Raw genomic sequence first — 17,684 nt, forward strand, 5'->3', positions numbered from 1 at the left:
GCACTCAGAGAGGAGAGTGACAGGAAATGCACGCTCAGTATTCGCTGAATCCAAGAATGGATGAATGAGTAAAGAAACAACAGCAGCAATCCCAAAGGAGGAAGGGAAGCCGGAAGTCGAGGAGTGGGATGTACAAGGCTGAAACCAGTAATGCTGTTCCCATCTGGGCATCCAGGCCCTGGGGTCCTTTGTCTATCAGCTAAGTCATCAGAACTGAAACCATCACCGGTGTCTCGAGTCCAGGAGGAATGCTAAGACTGTGTGTGGGAAGGAAAGCAAGCGGCTTTCTAGGAAAGAGGGTCTCTATGGGACCCATCGTCTCTGCAGGGTTTATTTTTCATGGGACAAACCTAAGCATCTCAAGTATATGCAGACCTGAAGGAGAGGGGTGAGGGGAGGATGGCACTGGATTTCCTGAAAACACTTTGGAATAGCGTGGGTCAATTACATAGCAAACACCTTCAAGGTTTAAACTCTAATTTAAACATTTAATTCTTCAGAATTAATACACACAGATGCGATTACGGGGTGGGGAAGGCGGACGGCCTCCATTGGGATCAGGGTTTTGACAGTGTTACTTACAACTTATATTACATCCATTTTACTTACTGGTCTAGGCAGCCAGAGCATGGAGAGATATACAGCGCGGAATAAACACATTCATCCCGGGCGAGGAATGCTGGCAGGAGACACAGCTTTTCAACATTAAAAATGTATAAAGTATTTAGCAAAAGTTACAGAAAACAGACCAAACAAGCAAGTTTATTTTGTTAGAAAATTCCATGTTCTTGGGGTTTGCTGATGTGCTTGGGTTGCAAGGGGATGCCACTGGACATCTTGTTCCCCGGGGAAGGGGAGGGACATACAGAATCGGGCCCTCACCCAGGTTGGCTGGTGTCCCTTGGAATGTTGGTGCCTGGGTCCAAGAACCTGTCTGCTGAGGAAGCTGTAGGGAGGGACAGATGAGCACATAGAAGTCCCGACAGGGTATGACCTCAGGGTGCGGGTCAGACTGGGAAGCACGGCAGAGCCAGGCCCAGCTCTCTCTTTGTGACTCTCTCTGGCCCTTCACACTCTACCATTGAAGTCCTGTTGGGAGCTCTCCTCAGATACAAAGGGGCCTCATTTCCAGTATCACCCAGGAAGTGTCTAAAGGCCATCCCCACTCCCCTAGCCCAAGCCTCCATAGTTCTGTCCCCAAGAGTCACCACTCAGCACTAGAAGGTTAGGACAGTGGAGCCTTGATCTTGAGCCCCTGTTGGAGCCTGTCCCCTGAGGAGCAGGTCCCTCACCTCAGGAACTTTCCCGCAGAAACGATTAACTAGCAATTGAGGGGTTGGACGAGTCCCTTCCTCCGGAGGTCTTAGCAGCTTTGCCTCTCATATGAGATCCTTGGGTTCTGATTTCCCAGCTCTGACCCTCATCTGAGTCTAGGAATGCCTCAGTTTACCTGGAGCTTCACAAGAGCCTTCTAGGATCCACCTTTCACTCGGTAGTACTTCACTAAGACAGCTTGGAGGAGTAGGCGCCAAAGGGTTCCACCCACAGCCTGGCCTGACCTCAGCTGGGCTAGGTCCTGTCTCTGTCGGTTGTAAGGTGTAGGCTTGAGCTAGTCTGTGTGAGTGCTGACAAGTCAAAGACACAAGGACTTGATCAGTTGGCCCTGTCTTTATAGCCATCCTAGCTCCTGTGGACAGACCCAGAAGGTACTGGTACTGACTTACAGTTTCTTTGAAGGTTTGAACTAAGTACTTCTCAGCTAGTGACATGATTCAGTTCCATTTGGGTTTACCTAGAAAAGTGTCCATCATGAGGATTCTGGCCACAGCTGTGCAGATGACGCCAGGTTACACATGACCACGTGCATAGGGTACAAATAGGCCGTGAGGGGATGGGGGAGAACACTGGATCTGAAGGCTTCAGAGAGATCCTAGGACAAGCACCCTCAGTTGGCAGGTGATATAACAGATTCAGGAAAGGCTCAAGCTGTGCCCAAGAGTCATTACTCAATAAACGCTAGGCCCTGACGACTAAGGTGACAGCCCCCTGCAGGAGAGGATTTTCCTGCACGGAGAGATAGTCCGCTGCCGCAGTGGAGAGTGACATTCTGTTGCTACCCCTTCCTGCTTTCCGTACTGACCCAAAACTAGAATCACCAACCAAGTGAGTGCAGCATCAGAACCAGCCAAGGGCACAGCTGGGGGTCTGGGGAAGGAGTCTCTGGAATGTAGGAAGCAATGATGGGAATCAGTCAAACAGGAGATCTGGGGCTATGACTTCCAGGGCATAAAAAACTCACTTTAAAACTAAGGGAACCCTGGGGTCCACCCATGGGATGGAATACCACCCAGCAGTGAAAAGGGACCCTCTACTGACACACACGACATTGTGGCTGCCTCAGAAGGTTGTATCCGTGTCACTCCAATGACAATGGCATTGTAGGAAAAGGCAAAACTAAAGGGACAGAGCATCGATCTGGTTGCTAGATCAGGGGCAGGCAAAGGGAACCGACATGAAGGCATGCCAGTCTTGGTTGGTTGTGAAGATCATCCATATGAAGGTTCAAAGAACTGCGTTCCTTTAAAGGATGGATTTTACTGTATTTTAGTCACACCTTGGTTACCTTGAGAAGGGGGGTGGAAGGGTACTTTTCGGAGTGTGGACAACTATGGGGTGAGGGGGTCTCCACGCAAAGCCATCGGGCAGTTGACCTGCTTTTTTACTCTGTGTCTGTACAATGCCTTCCCTAGCTTCTTCAGACTCCTGCTCAAGTTCCTGTCAAGGCTACCCACAGCTGGGAGCAAGCCCTCCAACAAGCCAAGTCTTTTGACACCTTTTGACTTTTATGGCTTGTGTTTCCATGAAAGGACTTTGGCTTAGCCAAGAGTCTCACACACCCGTCCATTACTCTGGTAATTGGCTGGATTTCCCAGAGGGAATCGACACAATCCCGTCATGAATTTGGATACTTTGTTTCAGCTATTAACCAACCATTGTGGAGATCCTCCCGAGACAGCAGGGTCTCGTGTGGAGGTAGAAAGGTGGCCCCCACAGCAGTCCCAGAGACAGCTCTGGACTGCTGTCTACATCCTTCAAATGGCCTGTGCACTGTGGGACTGTTCAAAAGTACTAGAAAATAATGAAGGGTAACAAGTGTCTCTTCCTGGAGGTTGCCATGGCAACTAACCCATTTTTTTTTGAACATCATTCATTTTAGAGATTTTTTTTTTTTAAAAATCAGGCTTTTGCAGACAAAGCGTAAGTGCACTGGCACTCCCGAGCAAGGGCAGGTAGAAAGGGCTGTGCAGCTCGCAGCCTGGACAATGGATGCTTGCTCACCCTGAACAAACCCAGCCAAAGCCTCTCAGAACCTAAGCACTGACATGTTCACAAAAGCAAGATAACAGGGCTGGGTGTAGCTAAGTGGGGGCACACTGGCTTAGACACACGTGGCTCTGGGTTGGGTCCCCAGTACTGCAAACAGAACAAGGACCCCAGTGACAGCTTGAACACTCAACCTCGGATATGCACTTTCGGTTTTCAGACGCCATCAGCATCTCAATTTCACCCACAAGGTGGCTGGACACTTGACTCATAGTTCTGGGTGTCGTTTCCTGGCACCCTCGTCCTCCATGTTCTCGCTCTTTCTGTTTGTAGTACAGGGGAAGGTACTGAAAAGCAACCAAAACTGTTTCTGAAATTGGAGCTAGGTATGAGCTGAGAGTTCGGTAGTGACGAGACTCAAGTCTTGCTGCTGGGTTAAGACCTAGTAGCGTTAATACTTTAAGATCCCAGTGCAAAGTGGGATTGTACCTTCCCTCCAGAAGGGTCTAAACACACCTGTCCACTTGTGGATGGACGGTGTCCTCTTAGACACAGACTAGTTCCAGCACTCAGCACCCAGTTCCAAGCATTCGCTGAGAAAACGAGTGTGCAAAACGAACAGATGCAGAAAAACCAGCACACAGCCAGTACCTTCGAGAACTCAAACGGGCAGAGGAGGAGAGCTGACATCTCGGGAAGAGGGGCGTCTACATAACACAGGTCTGAGGATGTTTGGATGACAGAGCTGTAGCCTGTCCTCAGATTGATGACACATTGCTTGTCTATAACAAAATGCTTCCTGAATGAACAATAGGAGAAAGTCTATATGCGGATAGATTAAAAAGGGGGTGAGGTGGCCATGGAGAAGGAATGGCCTCAGAATAAATTGGCTCACATCAGCCAACTGGGGTTATGCTGGAGGAAGTGACAACTTTGAACTCTTTGGATGGGGGTAAGGGAACAAAGTCATGAGCCACATTGTGGTACCCCAAACCCCTGTGTATGACAAGACTTGGAATTTGACCATCACTCACAAATTAGGTTGCCAAACCACAGCACCCATTTTTAATACAGAAACGAGGAAATAATATCCGAATATTGACAGCTGGTGTCACGGTTCATGCCGAGTTCTGGAATACAGAGCACAGGTTGGTGAAATGTCCTCATGATGGCCTTTATGGTTGAGATATTTCAGTAAGAAAAGTGACGATGCTTAGTTTGTTTTAATGTATTAGGCACCCTTCTAAGAAACATGACAGGTTCTGTAGACGCGGTGCCAAAAAGGGTCGAGATTAGTAAATTGTCTGTTATTCGCACGAAAGACTAAACGATGCAGGCTGTGCTTGGGGGAGACAGACAAGTCAAATATTAAGTCACCTGTGGGAAAGATGAAGAAGGATGACCTTCCAGGGACAAGTTCCCAGCAAGAATCTGGCCGCCTGCTCACTATGTGACTTCCCAAAGTTCCTTCTCCTGGTGGCAATAACCTACAGCCTCAGAGTTTGCCCTGCTGTCCAGCGTCAGTAAGGAGGACATCAGTTCCTACACCATCATCTACATACAGCTGGACCCATCAGAGAATGGCCTAGGCTGACCCTGACTGCCATCCCAACAGGACCTGGTCATGTGGTCAGCAGCCTGGGAGAGCGCGGGACAAGGTTGTCATAGTGTTGAGGGGCGGTGGGCATGTTGCAGATGAGATTTTCCTGAGACCCCACCCACAAAGCCTTTGGACGTGCACACAGCTATCGGAGGACTTTGGAAACATTTTCTGTTGAGTCTGGGAAGGGGTGTCAGGCTGAGAGTGGGGAGCTTCCTCCTTGAGAAAGAGGCTGAAAGGGAGGGCAGTTGAGTCTTCCGTGGTAGACTTTACAGCCAATGTCTGATCGGAGCCATGATCTGGGGGTGCCAACTGAGGTAGTTCTGTCCTGACCTCTCCAGAGTTGGGTTGAGAAGAAACCGCCCCCCCCCGCCCTGTGTGGGGGATGAAAAAAATAGATACGGGCTCTTGGAATGTAATGGGGGAAAGTAGGGAGGGGCAAAAAACATTGTGGGCGTGGGCTGTGAGCTATTCTGTGCCTCCTATCCTTGATTCCGGTCCTGACATTGTTTAGGGACAGAGACCTCCCTCTCTTCCTCTTCCTGTTGCCCTGGAGATGAGAAGTCAGCTGGAGGGACATGCCCTGGATACCTGGGGCACAGGCATGTGATGACCACCCCATTGGAACTCATCAGGGAGATCCCAGGGCTCTAGCCTCAGTTTGTTCTCAGAGAGACAAGCACAGCGTGGGAGTTGGAGGGGAGGCTTCAATCTTCAAGATGGAGTCAGGGCTGTGAGTCCACCTTTATGGCCTGGGAATATTGGGGAGCCCCTGGCTAGACCCTCTTTCTGGCATCACCGGCTCTTTTTTTCCTTCTCTGTGGATAGGTCAGCAGGTAATAGGGCAGTTCCACCCCTTCTCCATGGGACCCCCCGCCCCTCTCCTCAGCAGAACCCCCAGGACCACACAGGCAGGTCTAGATTTCCATGTCCACTGGGCGAATATTGCCTGTTTTGTGCTCTCGGACCCAGAGCTCCCTGTCTTTGGCTGGGTCCACTTTTCGCAGCAGTTGGTCCACGGGCTCGACTGTCTGCAAGGGATACAGAGGAGGGGTCACTGTCAGAGGTGGTAGCTGGACTGGGATGTCTCCTGCCTCCCACGCTGCTGCAGTTGGAGAGCCACCTCAGAGCAGCCCTTCTAGAAGGTTCCAGGCCCTTCCAGAAGGTGGTTTGAGGATGCAGAGCACTGTGAGAGGCAGAGCTCCCCTGCAGACCCCAGGCCTGGAGAAGAGGGCAGGCTGTCTTAAAGGGGACCTCTTCCTCCATCTGTCTTCCCTTGGGTAACAGACCTGCCTTCGGGCACTGTTTTAGAAGCTGTGTATTTGGTTTGTTTTCTAAAGCAAATTCACATGGAGGTCAAAGGTCTTTAGTTACTTTAGCCATTGTAAAGCTGGATGAAGTACATGCCTGTGATCCTAGCACTGGGAAACGGAGGCAGGAAAAGCATACATTCAAGGCCTAGCCAGATCCAGCCTAAGTCAGGAGAAGCTGCCTCTTGTACTAGGCATGAATCATGTGAGCCTCTGGGGCAATCATGCCATGTCTGTCCTGCTAGTCTTAACGCATAGATGGGGCACTCACGCTTTGGTTAAACATGTCTGTCTCATGGCGCAGCTGTGTGTACTGACACAGATGTTGTCGGATCATCTCTACCCTCTCCACCTCCAGCCGCTCCAGCTCCTGCAGAGGAAGAAGAAAAGACCAGAGGCCCCTGAGTCCATTTTTAACTCAGGGACCGTCCCACCAGGCAGGTGTCAGACCACCAAGTATTCTATATACAAAGTCCTGGCTGTGCATCCCCAGCCCATCTGACCCTCTGGATGCTGAGGAAGAAGGAGTCAATCTCTAGGAGGAAGAAGAAGGTCATAGGAGTGTCTTTGCCAGTTCAGTATGGAATTCTGCACCTGCAGTGTCTGAATGTCCTCACTGGGACTCAAAGAGAGGTTCTACGATTGTCCCCTTGGCCCAAAGTGTCATGGAGTTAGAGGAAGAGCAGCATTTAAGGGGGGAATTTGTGGTGTTTGTTCTCCAGCTGATGGGTGGAGTGCAGGAGTGTGTGGGCTGCTCTCAGTCTCTCAAGCTCTCTGGCTTCTACCCACTCTGAGTGCCGAGGGTCAAGGAAGACCAGGTAGGGAGCAAAGCAGGCTGGGAAATGGGGCAACTGTTGTCAGAGAAGAGCAGAGAGGCTTGTTGTTGGTTTCTAGCTGGTTCCGTGACTCTAGGGGATTAGGCTGTTTTTCTGTGGGGAACTAGGTCACTGCCCAGGTGATTAACCTGGAAGGGAGGTAAAGAAGGGGGCTTAATTAGGGGATTAACGGAGGAGAGGAGAAGCAGGGCACTGACCCTGAAGGAGGCTGATAATCTTCCTAGGTGGGCTAGCACCTGGAGAAGGTAGCTGGTTAGGGGACAGCAAGGGTGACATTGGACACTGGGATGATAGATTGTACAATGGGCATGATGTTGTCCCCTTCTCCCACTTGTTCCAAGTACCAGTCACTCACTACTGTCCTGCCCAGGCAGGTCTGGCCAACAGGGAGAGATAATTGATCCTTTAAAAGGAATATATAGGATAGCATGCACCGTCTGCCACCATGGTCTTCCTTCACAGCCTCTCTAGAGCTCCCGGTCTTCCCATTCATGTGTCAATTACCTGAAGTTCTGAGTGTGTGTGTGTCTGTGTGTTTATGTCTGTGTGTGTGCGTGCACGTGCATGTGTTCATTGGGGAGAGAGTGTCGGCTTTCCATTGCTTTTCTGCCTATCATGGCAGAGCCATGGTTCACTGAGATGAGGAAGTTCCTGGTGGCTCCTGACACCTCAGTGAAAAGACAAAGGAGAACTGAGCAAGACCAGGCCCTTGCTGAGTTCATAGAGCAGGGAGCGCTGGAGCAGGAGTTTGGATTCATGGGTGGATATTAGATTGAGGGCTGGACTCCAATGCTGATAGAGATCTAATGACCATCTCTGCTGTGAGCACCCCTCCATCCTCCCATGCCCATTGTCCCCTGCCCGGGGCTGCTTGCACGTCCTCCATCAGCCTCTTTACAGTTTGCTCACATATCTCTGGTCACATACCAGTGTGGTGGTCACCATCTCTTCAAACCACTTGGACTGGGCCTGGTTGTAGAGGTCCACACAGCGCATGAGGTCATCTCCTGGGAAAAGCCAACAGCCACCATCAAGCCCTGTTACATGTCACCTGTCTCCACTGTGGATGCCCTTATCTTCCTGTGCCCACGGTCGTGCCTGTTCCTCTCCCAGAGTCTCAGTGGTCATTGCAAAGTCAGGGAATGAAGGGGGAAGAAGAGAAGGGAGAGGATGACAGAAGGGGACAAACTCCAGGGACATGTCACAGAGTGTTATCTGAACTCAACTGCAGACCCCAGGAGCTCAGGTTCTCAGGAATAGACCACACGTGACCCTGGGTGCCAAGGTACACATCTGTAATCTCAGCTCTTGGCAACCTTCCATTTTATAACAGCAATCTAAACACACAACCACTACAGCTCCACGGCTAACATGCGAGTTTCTGGAATCACATCTGTATCTCAAACTTTTTAAAAAATTAGACTAGAACTATGAGGTAACCACAAAATATTAGTAAGGATGCCGGCACCCAAGACCCTTGCTACGCAAATCTCAGTTGGTGCACCAACGGCATCAAGTGACCCTGGGAACTGGTGACAAGTACAGGCCGTCAGGATGTGGCCCTAGACCTGCTGAACCAGAAGCCAAGTTCTCCCCAGACCTATGGTGAGGAACATGTCAGAGGAGCAGACACAGACTGCACGGCTCTGTGTAAATGAGGCTCTGGTGAGAAGGGAGCAGCATGGGCTCTGCTCATGCTGGGAGAAGCTTATGAGTCAACCCCAGAGCCAAGTGACTCACTCTAATACATCAACAAGCGATTCTAGGAATTCTCAGAGTTGAATGCAGCCATCTGAATGGATTCAGAGTCATTCCTTTGACACAACTCTTACTTATGTGCCTTCTGGTGGGAAAGTGGGAAAAAAATGAAGAGGCTTGTCCATATTAAGTCCAGACCAGCTCTGCATCCTTAGGCCCTGACCACGAGTCCTGTGCTTTGGAGAACAGCTGTGCTAAGTGCTTTCTTCATTTCGTTCCTGGCCAAAATCAATGGCTACCCCTTGGTTCAAGGAGAATTAGTCAGAGGGAAGTGTATAGATGCATCTCACTCCCTGGATTGCCTCCATGATGTCCCCTGCTTCAGGGTGGGTGCAGCATGCTGCCCTATGAACACTCACTGTGAGGCTCCTGGTGCCCTACATGTCTGTCCTGATTCTGAGAACACGTTTCAGGAAGATCTGCAGCACCTGAGAGTGGTGTGGGGAAGGCTGCTTCCTTTCCATGGCAGCCCAGGAGATGGAGACTGGGCCCTTCCTCAGTGAGTGGGTCCTGGAACTGGAATGCCAGGGCTGCTTCGCTCCACCAAGGAGGCTGCATGACTCTGGGTGTACCAACTAAGCAGCCCATGCCTCAGTTGCCTCACCATGAAACAGGTATGAGAGTTGCATCTTTAAAGAGTCATTGTGGCTGGGCAGCGGTGGCCCATGCTCTTAGTCCCATCTCTGCCAAGTGGGAGGCAGAGGCAGTGGCTCTCTATGAGTTCAAGGCCAGCCTGGTCTACAGAGTGAGTTCCAGGACAGCCAAGGCTAAATAGAGAAGTGCTATCTCGAAAAACAAAACAAAACAACAACAACAACAAAAGTCATCTTGAAGAAGAGCTGATTGTGCAACATGCTTGGAATAGGGACTAGATAGACAACAAGATACTCCGCATGGCAGAGACGATGACTTGAAGTCAGAGCCCCCGCCTGCCCCCAGATCCAGACACTCTTCCTCCCAGGAGCATTGTGAGAGATGGGGGAGGAGAAGAAAAGAAACAGAAGGGAAGAAATATCAGTGCTTCCTTCCAGGTGGAGGCCTCCCCAAGTCAATCCTCCTGGCAGAGAGAAGACCACTGTACAGAGACCTGGCAGAGAGACCACTGTACAGAGACCTGGCAGAGAGAAGACCACTGTACAGAGACCTGGCAGAGAGAAGGCCACTGTACAGAGACCTGGCAGAGAGAAGACCACTGTACAGAGACCTGGCAGAGAGAAGACCACTGTACAGAGACCTGGCAGAGAGAAGACCACTGTACAGAGACCTGGCAGAGAGACCACTGTACAGAGACCTGGCAGAGAGACCACTGTACAGAGACCTGGCAGAGAGAAGACCACTGTACAGAGACCTGGCAGAGAGAAGGCCACTGTACAGAGACCTGGCAGAGAGACCACTGTACAGAGACCTGGCAGAGAGAAGGCCACTGTACAGAGACCTGGCAGAGAGAAGGCCACTGTACAGAGACCTGGCAGAGAGACCACTGTACAGAGACCTGGCAGAGAGAAGACCACTGTACAGAGACCTGGCAGAGAGAAGACCACTGTACAGAGACCTGGCAGAGAGACCACTGTACAGAGACCTGGCAGAGAGACCACTGTACAGAGACCTGGCAGAGAGAAGGCCACTGTACAGAGACCTGGCAGAGAGACCACTGTACAGAGACCTGGCAGAGAGACCACTGTACAGAGACCTGGCAGAGAGAAGGCCACTGTACAGAGACCTGGCAGAGAGACCACTGTACCGAGACCTGGCAGAGAGACCACTGTACAGAGACCTGGCAGAGAGAAGACCACTGTACAGAGACCTGATAGAGAGAAGACCTCTGTAGAGACCTGGCAGAGAGACCACTGTACAGAGACCTGGCAGAGAGAAGGCCACTGTACAGAGACCTGGCAGAGAGACCACTGTACAGAGACCTGGCAGAGAGAAGGCCACTGTACAGAGACCTGGCAGAGAGAAGGCCACTGTAGAGACCTGGCAGAGAGACCACTGTACAGAGACCTGGCAGAGAGAAGACCACTGTACAGAGACCTGGCAGAGAGAAGACCACTGTACAGAGACCTGGCAGAGAGACCACTGTACCGAGACCTGGCAGAAGAAATCAGGCAAGGAAAAAAACAAAAGCAAGCAAGCAAGCAAACAACCCCCCCCCAAAAACATCAAAACAAAAAACAAAACAAAACAACAAAACCCAAGCACAAAACTTTATTTTTTTCTTTAAAGAGCAAAAGTAAAAGACAAGCGATAACCATAGGAAAATATTTGCAGCTGGGATGACCAGGAGTGACTCCCCTTAACACACACCCGACCTGTCAATCAGTCACTAAGAATGACATACAGCATTCAACAAGGATTTGAGTTTCTGGGGCAGGAGGTTGGGGGAGCTATAAAAATAGTAAGTGTATTTTCAGAATGCTCAACCCTTTTATAGAGAGAATTACAAGGTAATAGTAATATATATATATTTACCAGCACACCGGTGATTTCAAGTTTGTTACTAGGCAGTGTGGACAAGAATTTGAGGAAGAGGTATTCACAGGTATTAACTGTGGAGCCCTCTCTGGAAATATCTGTCAAAATGAATCAAACTTTCTGGCCCAGCATCTTCATTCTGTCCATGAGGACCTGGTCTTCCATATGCAGAGAGTTACAGTCCCACTAACAAACACAGTATCTCTGGTCCTAGGCGAGGACTCAGAAACAATCTCTAAGTCCTACGGATATTTGGATACAATCCTGGGGCCTGGGGCTGCAGCCGGGTGGGAATACTTGCCTAGTATGTGTAAGGCCTCACGTTCTCTCATTGGCTCCACAATAAAACATAGCAATAAAAATAAAAGTGTCCGATGCGCATGACTAGATGTATAAAGAGGTTTGGCGGGAATGAGATAGGGGCTATTCCTAAGACACATTAGTTGGAAAACAAGATCAAAGACAGAGTATAGCATGATCCAGTTTATATGAATTCAGAGAGTGATTTGGGGATTATTTCTGGTGAATAACACTCTTGAGCACGGATGAAAATATCCTGCTGTTTCTGTATAGCTTTGTTTTGTAAGTTAATGAATTAATTTGAATATATGTTCTCCCTCTTTGGGTCCTCTCTCCATTTACAATAAACATGTCAGGAATTTATGAAAATGTTTCTGGACCCAGGATGTGTATCTAATTTTTGCCAACTTATTTCTATCCCACTTTATTTCATAGCATCTAAGGTGGCTACTTCATTCTAGAATGACACAAATTGTAGCAGGTTCATCAGAAATCAAGAAGAAGGATATTATCTAAAGCTATCCTTGCATGGGGAAGACTCGGCATCTTTGAAGTTGTTTCCTCGTCTCTTGAGAGCCTTTATCTTCTTGCCTTGTGCAGCAGCCAATTGCCACCACTAGGTGGCAGCAGAAACCCGCTCACTGGAGCAATATGGGCAAATTCTGAAATAAGGATGCTTTAAAAACTGAATGCTGGCTTCTGTCCTCAGGGCAGGAATTCACTTCCACAGTATAACTAACTTCCTGGGGGAAGTGGAGCATCTTGGATAGACGGGTTTGAGGTTGCACTCTTCAAACAGGGACAGTGCCCTGAGCTCTTGGTGCATAGAGGAATCTATCTCTGGACCCACATCTGGACCAACCCAAAGGCCATGGAAGGGACAGCATGAGCTAGACAGCCCTCACTGCTTATCTGCTTCCTTCCTCTTTCCTTGAGATTCTTGGACATGGGGCAGGGAGGAGGCACAAGGGACACTTCAAGGGGGAAGATGGGAAGTGGAAAGGACCATGCCCCTGGAACGGGAGCCTGACCGGAAGACCTGTCCCTTCCCTCGGCGCTGGTATTGCTAGGACACTACGGGGCTCACCAGCCTGAGTGGACTTCCGCCGCGCCTTCTTGATGTCCTCCTCAGTCTTGTTGCTCAACTTGATCTCCAGCTGCTGGGTCTTCATCTCCAGGTCCTTCTGCCGCTCTGTGAGGGCTTTGCGGGCCTGTGGGAAGGGGTAGCCAAGCCCAGAGAAGCTGTTCATAAAGCTGCAGCAAGGCTTCGGGGTTCCACCACCCGCCTACCTATGCCCATCCTCTCTGCTCATATGAATGATGGTACCCTGGCACAGAGGAGCCAGAGGGCTGACTCCTAGCTGGTTTTTTTCTTCACCTGTCGTCTTCCAGCTATGTCTGCATGTGGCTTGTCAGTCCTGAACGTGTTCCCTTCAGAGCCTGTGCTTATAATGTGATTCTAAAACCACTGGCTCTGAGCAGGAGAGATGGTTCAGCAGTTAAGGACACCTGTTCTTGCAGCTGACCCAGGCATTGATTCCTAGCACCCTCTTGGTGGCTTCACCATCATCCCTTAACCGTAGTTCCAGGGGATTCAATGCCCTCTTCTAACTTCCAAGGGCACCAGGCAAGCAGGTGGTGCACAAACATACGTTTGAGCAGAACACTCATACAAATTAAACACATATAATTAATAAATCTAAAATCATCATCATCTTCATCACCACCATCCTCCTCCTCCTCCTCCTCATCATCATCATCACCACCACCATCATCATCCTCATCAGCACCACCACCACCATCATCCACACTCAGCCTTTGGTGGAGGTGGAGCCACGCCTTGGGTACCTGCCATGATTTGCCACTCCTGTTCTGTAGGACACTCAGGCCACTGGGGAGATGTCTATTCCTCCAGGGCTGGCCACCAGCAGCCCTGCCTCCCATAATATGGCCACCCACAGGAAGGTGATTCTTTGCACATCTGGGAGGGGAGATTAATTCAGGGAACACCAGGAGGTGAGGCCGAGACACAGGAGCCATGTAAAGTAGCTGCGGCCCATCTGACTTGGTGCCCATGGAAACGGGTTGACTTGCCCCATGTGGCCGTCACCACTTCCACTTCACCCGCAGCTTCTCCTTGCTCCCACTTGCCCTTGGGAGAGTCATCCGAGTATCCTGGGGTAGCAAGTCCTGCCTGCTGTATGGAGAGGTAGGGGTTCCTTGGACTCTCCTCACCACTCAAGCATCAAGGACAGAAGTTCCTGCAGGGACACCCACAGCTGGCTTCTGTCCTAGAGGTCCCCAGCGGTTTACCAAGTACCCTGGCCTCTCACCTTCTCCACTGAGGCGTAGCGGCTGGCCAGCTGCTTGCGGAGGTCAGCGATGTGGTGGTCACACTTTTTCATGTCCTTCTTGAAGTTCTCGCGGAAGTTCATGAGTGGTTTCTCCACCTCGCTGTGGAGCTGTAGAGGAAGGCAGAGAGGGCGGGCTCAGTACCAAGGCATTAGCTGGGCAGGGTGGGAGAAGCCAGGCCCTGGGGCAGTGACCTGGATGGCTAGACCATGCAGAGAAGGCTAAAGAGATGGGCATCTTTATCAGCTGTTTGCATTGCCCCTTTAGCTCCCAGATGGCATAGCTATGTGCTGAGAGGGGAGCCCAGGATTTTTCAGTTCTCCCGTTTAGCTCACTGCTGCCTTTTCTTGACTATATGGAAGCTTCTTCTCTTTCTGAAGTTTCTTTTTTTTAATTTTTTTAAATTTATTTATTTATTAAGGATTTCTGCCTCCTCCCCGCCACCGCCTCCCATTTCCCTCCCCCTCCCCCAGTCAAGTCCCCCTCCCTCATCAGCTTGAAGAGCAATCAGGGTTCCCTGACCTGTGGGAAGTCCAAGGACCACCCACCTCCACCCAGGTTTAGTAAGGTGAGCATCCAAACTGCCTAGGCTCCCCCAAAGCCAGTACGTGCAGTAGGATCAAAAACCCATTGCCATTGTTCTTGAGTTCTCAGTAGTCCTCATTGTCCGCTATGTTCAGCAAGTCCGGTTTCTTGGTGGCTTGAAATAAGTAGGTCGTGCAGTGACGAAGTCACACGAAGGAACCCTCGCGTGGGTACCCTCACCTGTGTTTCATGATACGTAGCTGTCTAGTATAGCTTTGTTGGCATGTCCTCTTCTCTTGCCCTCTTCAAACTGGGACCCTTTGGGGGCTAGACCATGCCCCCTGCCTGTGACTGCTGTCTGAGATAGCTGGCAAGGCTGCCCATGACTCAGGTGATCTGGGGTCATTTCTATCTGTTGCCCATATGCTGCAGGCCTGGGGTACAAAGATGACCCGGGCCTGCTCAGACCTCCAGGAACCTGTGGCAGGGGCTGTCCAGGAGGTCCTTCGGGAGCTCGCAAGGACAACTGTCCAGAGCGGTACTAAAGGGAGCAGGTGCACTTCCTGTCCCAACCCTGGTCAACTGTCCTTGTGTTCCTTCTGAGGACCTGAGAAAGAGTCCTCTGCAGTGAGAACCGGTGGCACCTAGTTTGAAATCACCCCCCCCCCTTCCCCACCACGCATAACACTCTCTTGAGATTTCTTTTAAGATATTTGTTTTGATGGTAAGCAAGACGTGTTTATTTTTGCAAGAACGAGGATCTGCTCAGACAAGAGGGCAGCCCAGTACTCTCCCGTATTCTTTACACAACCTATACCCAACCAGGAGCTTGCCAGCCCTGCCCAGACTCAGCCCTCTATAAACTCCACCACGCCTTTCCCTTGGAGACCCTCAACATGACCCACATGTCCCATCAGTGTCTGTGGCTAGCCAGCACTGTCTCCTAAACAGATGACTCCCAGATCTGAGGTTCTGTAACCTTTCTTCTCTCCTCCTGCTTAGTTTGTTGTGACACGGTCTTTTTTCCAGAGATCACCCAACACTTGAGGGTTCTTATCTTAACCCCCAGTGTCATAAGCTGTGGGTTGTGCCCCCTAATGGGGACATAAAACTGGAAGTGGGACTTACACAAACTTAGAGACAGTGCAAGGTTTGTGAACATGCAACGACCAAAAGTTAATTCAAATTCAAAAGTGTGATGAACCTAAGCTGTCCACGTCACGTGACTTCATAGCAGCCTTGCTCTAAAAATGCATGGCACTTTGCACTGCGCAGGCCCCTCACATCACACAACACCAACGACCATGGCCTAAAACATCTCAGCTGAAATTCAAGGCTATTGCTATGAACTGCAGTGTTTTCACCCCATACACCAAGTTTGGGGGATTTGAACTCAGGTCCTCACAACTGCGCATTATGGAGGGCTTTATTCATTAAGCTATTTCTCCAGCCCATATATTAAGGACTTCTTAAAACCAACGGTTTTCTTTACAAAACAATGGTTTGGTGTCTTAGGATTTGTTCTTAGCTCTGAAGGCTCTGCTTCAAGCATGGCATTAGTGAGCTCTCTCGAAGGTGTTTCTGGGGATGTGTGGCCAGTCTGGCCTGTACTAGATGGGCTGGGCTACTGGAGCTGATTGGTGGGGGAAGGGGCATGGCTGCCCCCAATACCTTCTTTTCACTTCAAACATCCGATGGTGGGGGGAGGGGCATGGCTGCCCCAATACCTTCTTTTCACTTCAAACATCCGAAGAGAAGAATTCCGAGCTGGAAGAGCGTTCAGCAACTGTCTGGTCCAGGCATTTCCAAGTGGTGACTGACTAGTTTTGTGACATCAACTTTGCGGGTCAGGACTAGGTTTCTTGAGATAATAGGACCCAACTTGGGAAGCAAAATATCAGGCTCCATTTTAGGCAGAATAAAAGTAGGGTGTCATGAAACATCTGTTTTGGCTACATACGTGTGCCTCATTGAGTGGGTATGGGGGTGGGTACGCACATACACTCGGTGAACACGTGAAATGCCTCCCGTGGTCACAGTCAGGGAAGATTAAAGCCACAGACGGGGTTGGAACTCTTCATTTCACACATGAAGAAAGTCACCCGCCCATGCTCGCCAAGCTTGTTCATGGCAGTGCTGGGCTCACGTTCAGCCTCCGGAGCGCAGATCTGCCTGTGCTCGTGCCCCTACTGCATGGCCAGGTCTCCTTCCATCAGGAGGAACGTGTCTATTCTCCCCGCTTTCACGGGGGCCAGGTCTAACTGTCTTCCAATAGAGCGAGCTCATTTCTTGAGATTGCTGTTGCTATTAGCACTGGCTTGAGCTAGGAGACCGGCGAAGCCGGAGAGCTTGCCGTACGCAATCCCATTTCTTAAAAGGCTTTTACCCTTGACAGTGAGCATTTGGATGGAGAAGAATTTCAATAAACCTTTCGGAGCTGACATCAAATAGGTCTGTGCCTCAGGAACCATATTCTTCAAGGCTGACAAATCAATCCTCAGAGTCCCCTTCCTCTTAAGAAAGGAGGCTACTGGGGTAGCCCGGAGTCACCAACACACCCAGGCCAGAAGCAGTAGAATGGCGTAAAGTTTGTGCCTCGTGTTTGCAGCCCCCTCTCTATGAGCCATCCTTAGTTCTGGGGTCTGTGAGCTTGTGAACCTTGCTTAAAATGGCCTGAGCATTTGGGAACTCAACCTGCACTGCACCACTGGCTTTCCCTGCAAGGGCAGGAGCTCCCTTGGGTTAGGGTTTCTCCTGTGTGTAATGCTGGAGATTGAACCCATTCGCTTCTTGTTGGTGGCCTCCGCGCTCCCACCTCCTGTGGGGAAAAGAGCACTGTTGGGGGCTGGGACAAGAGGAGGGAGGCCTTGGAGGGAAGCTATCATGAACCATGGCTTAAAAATAACCCACCACTTCATCTGCAGCTCTGAAGGCAGCAATTCAGGGAGCTCCCTCCTCATGGAGGGAGGGGCTCCCATACCAATGTGCTGGGGAAGGGCTTGGCTGTATGCGGTGAGTGTGCTCTTATGAGCTGGGAAATTTCACTCACATGGGGATATCAGGTCCATCTCAGGCACTCACCCTCTTCAGAAGCCGGGAGCCAGAAGCAGTGCCATCCCCTGTAAGGCTCTCCCATGGTCTCAGCCATTCCCCCTTCTGTGTACATTGTACATGATAGATGGAGGGCTGGGTAGAGTGACATATTCC

The 17,684-nt window shown here is 50.4% G+C and overlaps 1 protein-coding gene across 6 annotated transcripts in view; it reads right to left on the reverse strand.

Moving 5' to 3' along the window:
* Nucleotides 1-467: 467 nt before the first annotated feature.
* Nucleotides 468-17,684, reverse strand: part of Gas7 (growth arrest specific 7) — a 231,923-nt gene continuing 214,706 nt past the window's right edge. For all 6 annotated transcript variants that reach the window (XM_075992118.1, XM_075992122.1, XM_075992119.1 and 3 more), the window contains 5 exons: nt 13,934-14,062; nt 12,688-12,811; nt 7,998-8,077; nt 6,506-6,604; nt 468-5,955 (listed from right to left, as the gene is read on the reverse strand). In XM_075992118.1, coding sequence (XP_075848233.1) covers nt 5,842-5,955; nt 6,506-6,604; nt 7,998-8,077; nt 12,688-12,811; nt 13,934-14,062 — 546 coding nt within the window. In that variant the 3' untranslated portion in view covers nt 468-5,841. The remainder of the gene's footprint in view (nt 5,956-6,505; nt 6,605-7,997; nt 8,078-12,687; nt 12,812-13,933; nt 14,063-17,684) is intronic.

The sequence above is a fragment of the Microtus pennsylvanicus genome, chromosome 11 (assembly GCF_037038515.1).
Source record: "Microtus pennsylvanicus isolate mMicPen1 chromosome 11, mMicPen1.hap1, whole genome shotgun sequence".
Taxonomy (NCBI): domain Eukaryota; kingdom Metazoa; phylum Chordata; class Mammalia; order Rodentia; family Cricetidae; genus Microtus; species Microtus pennsylvanicus.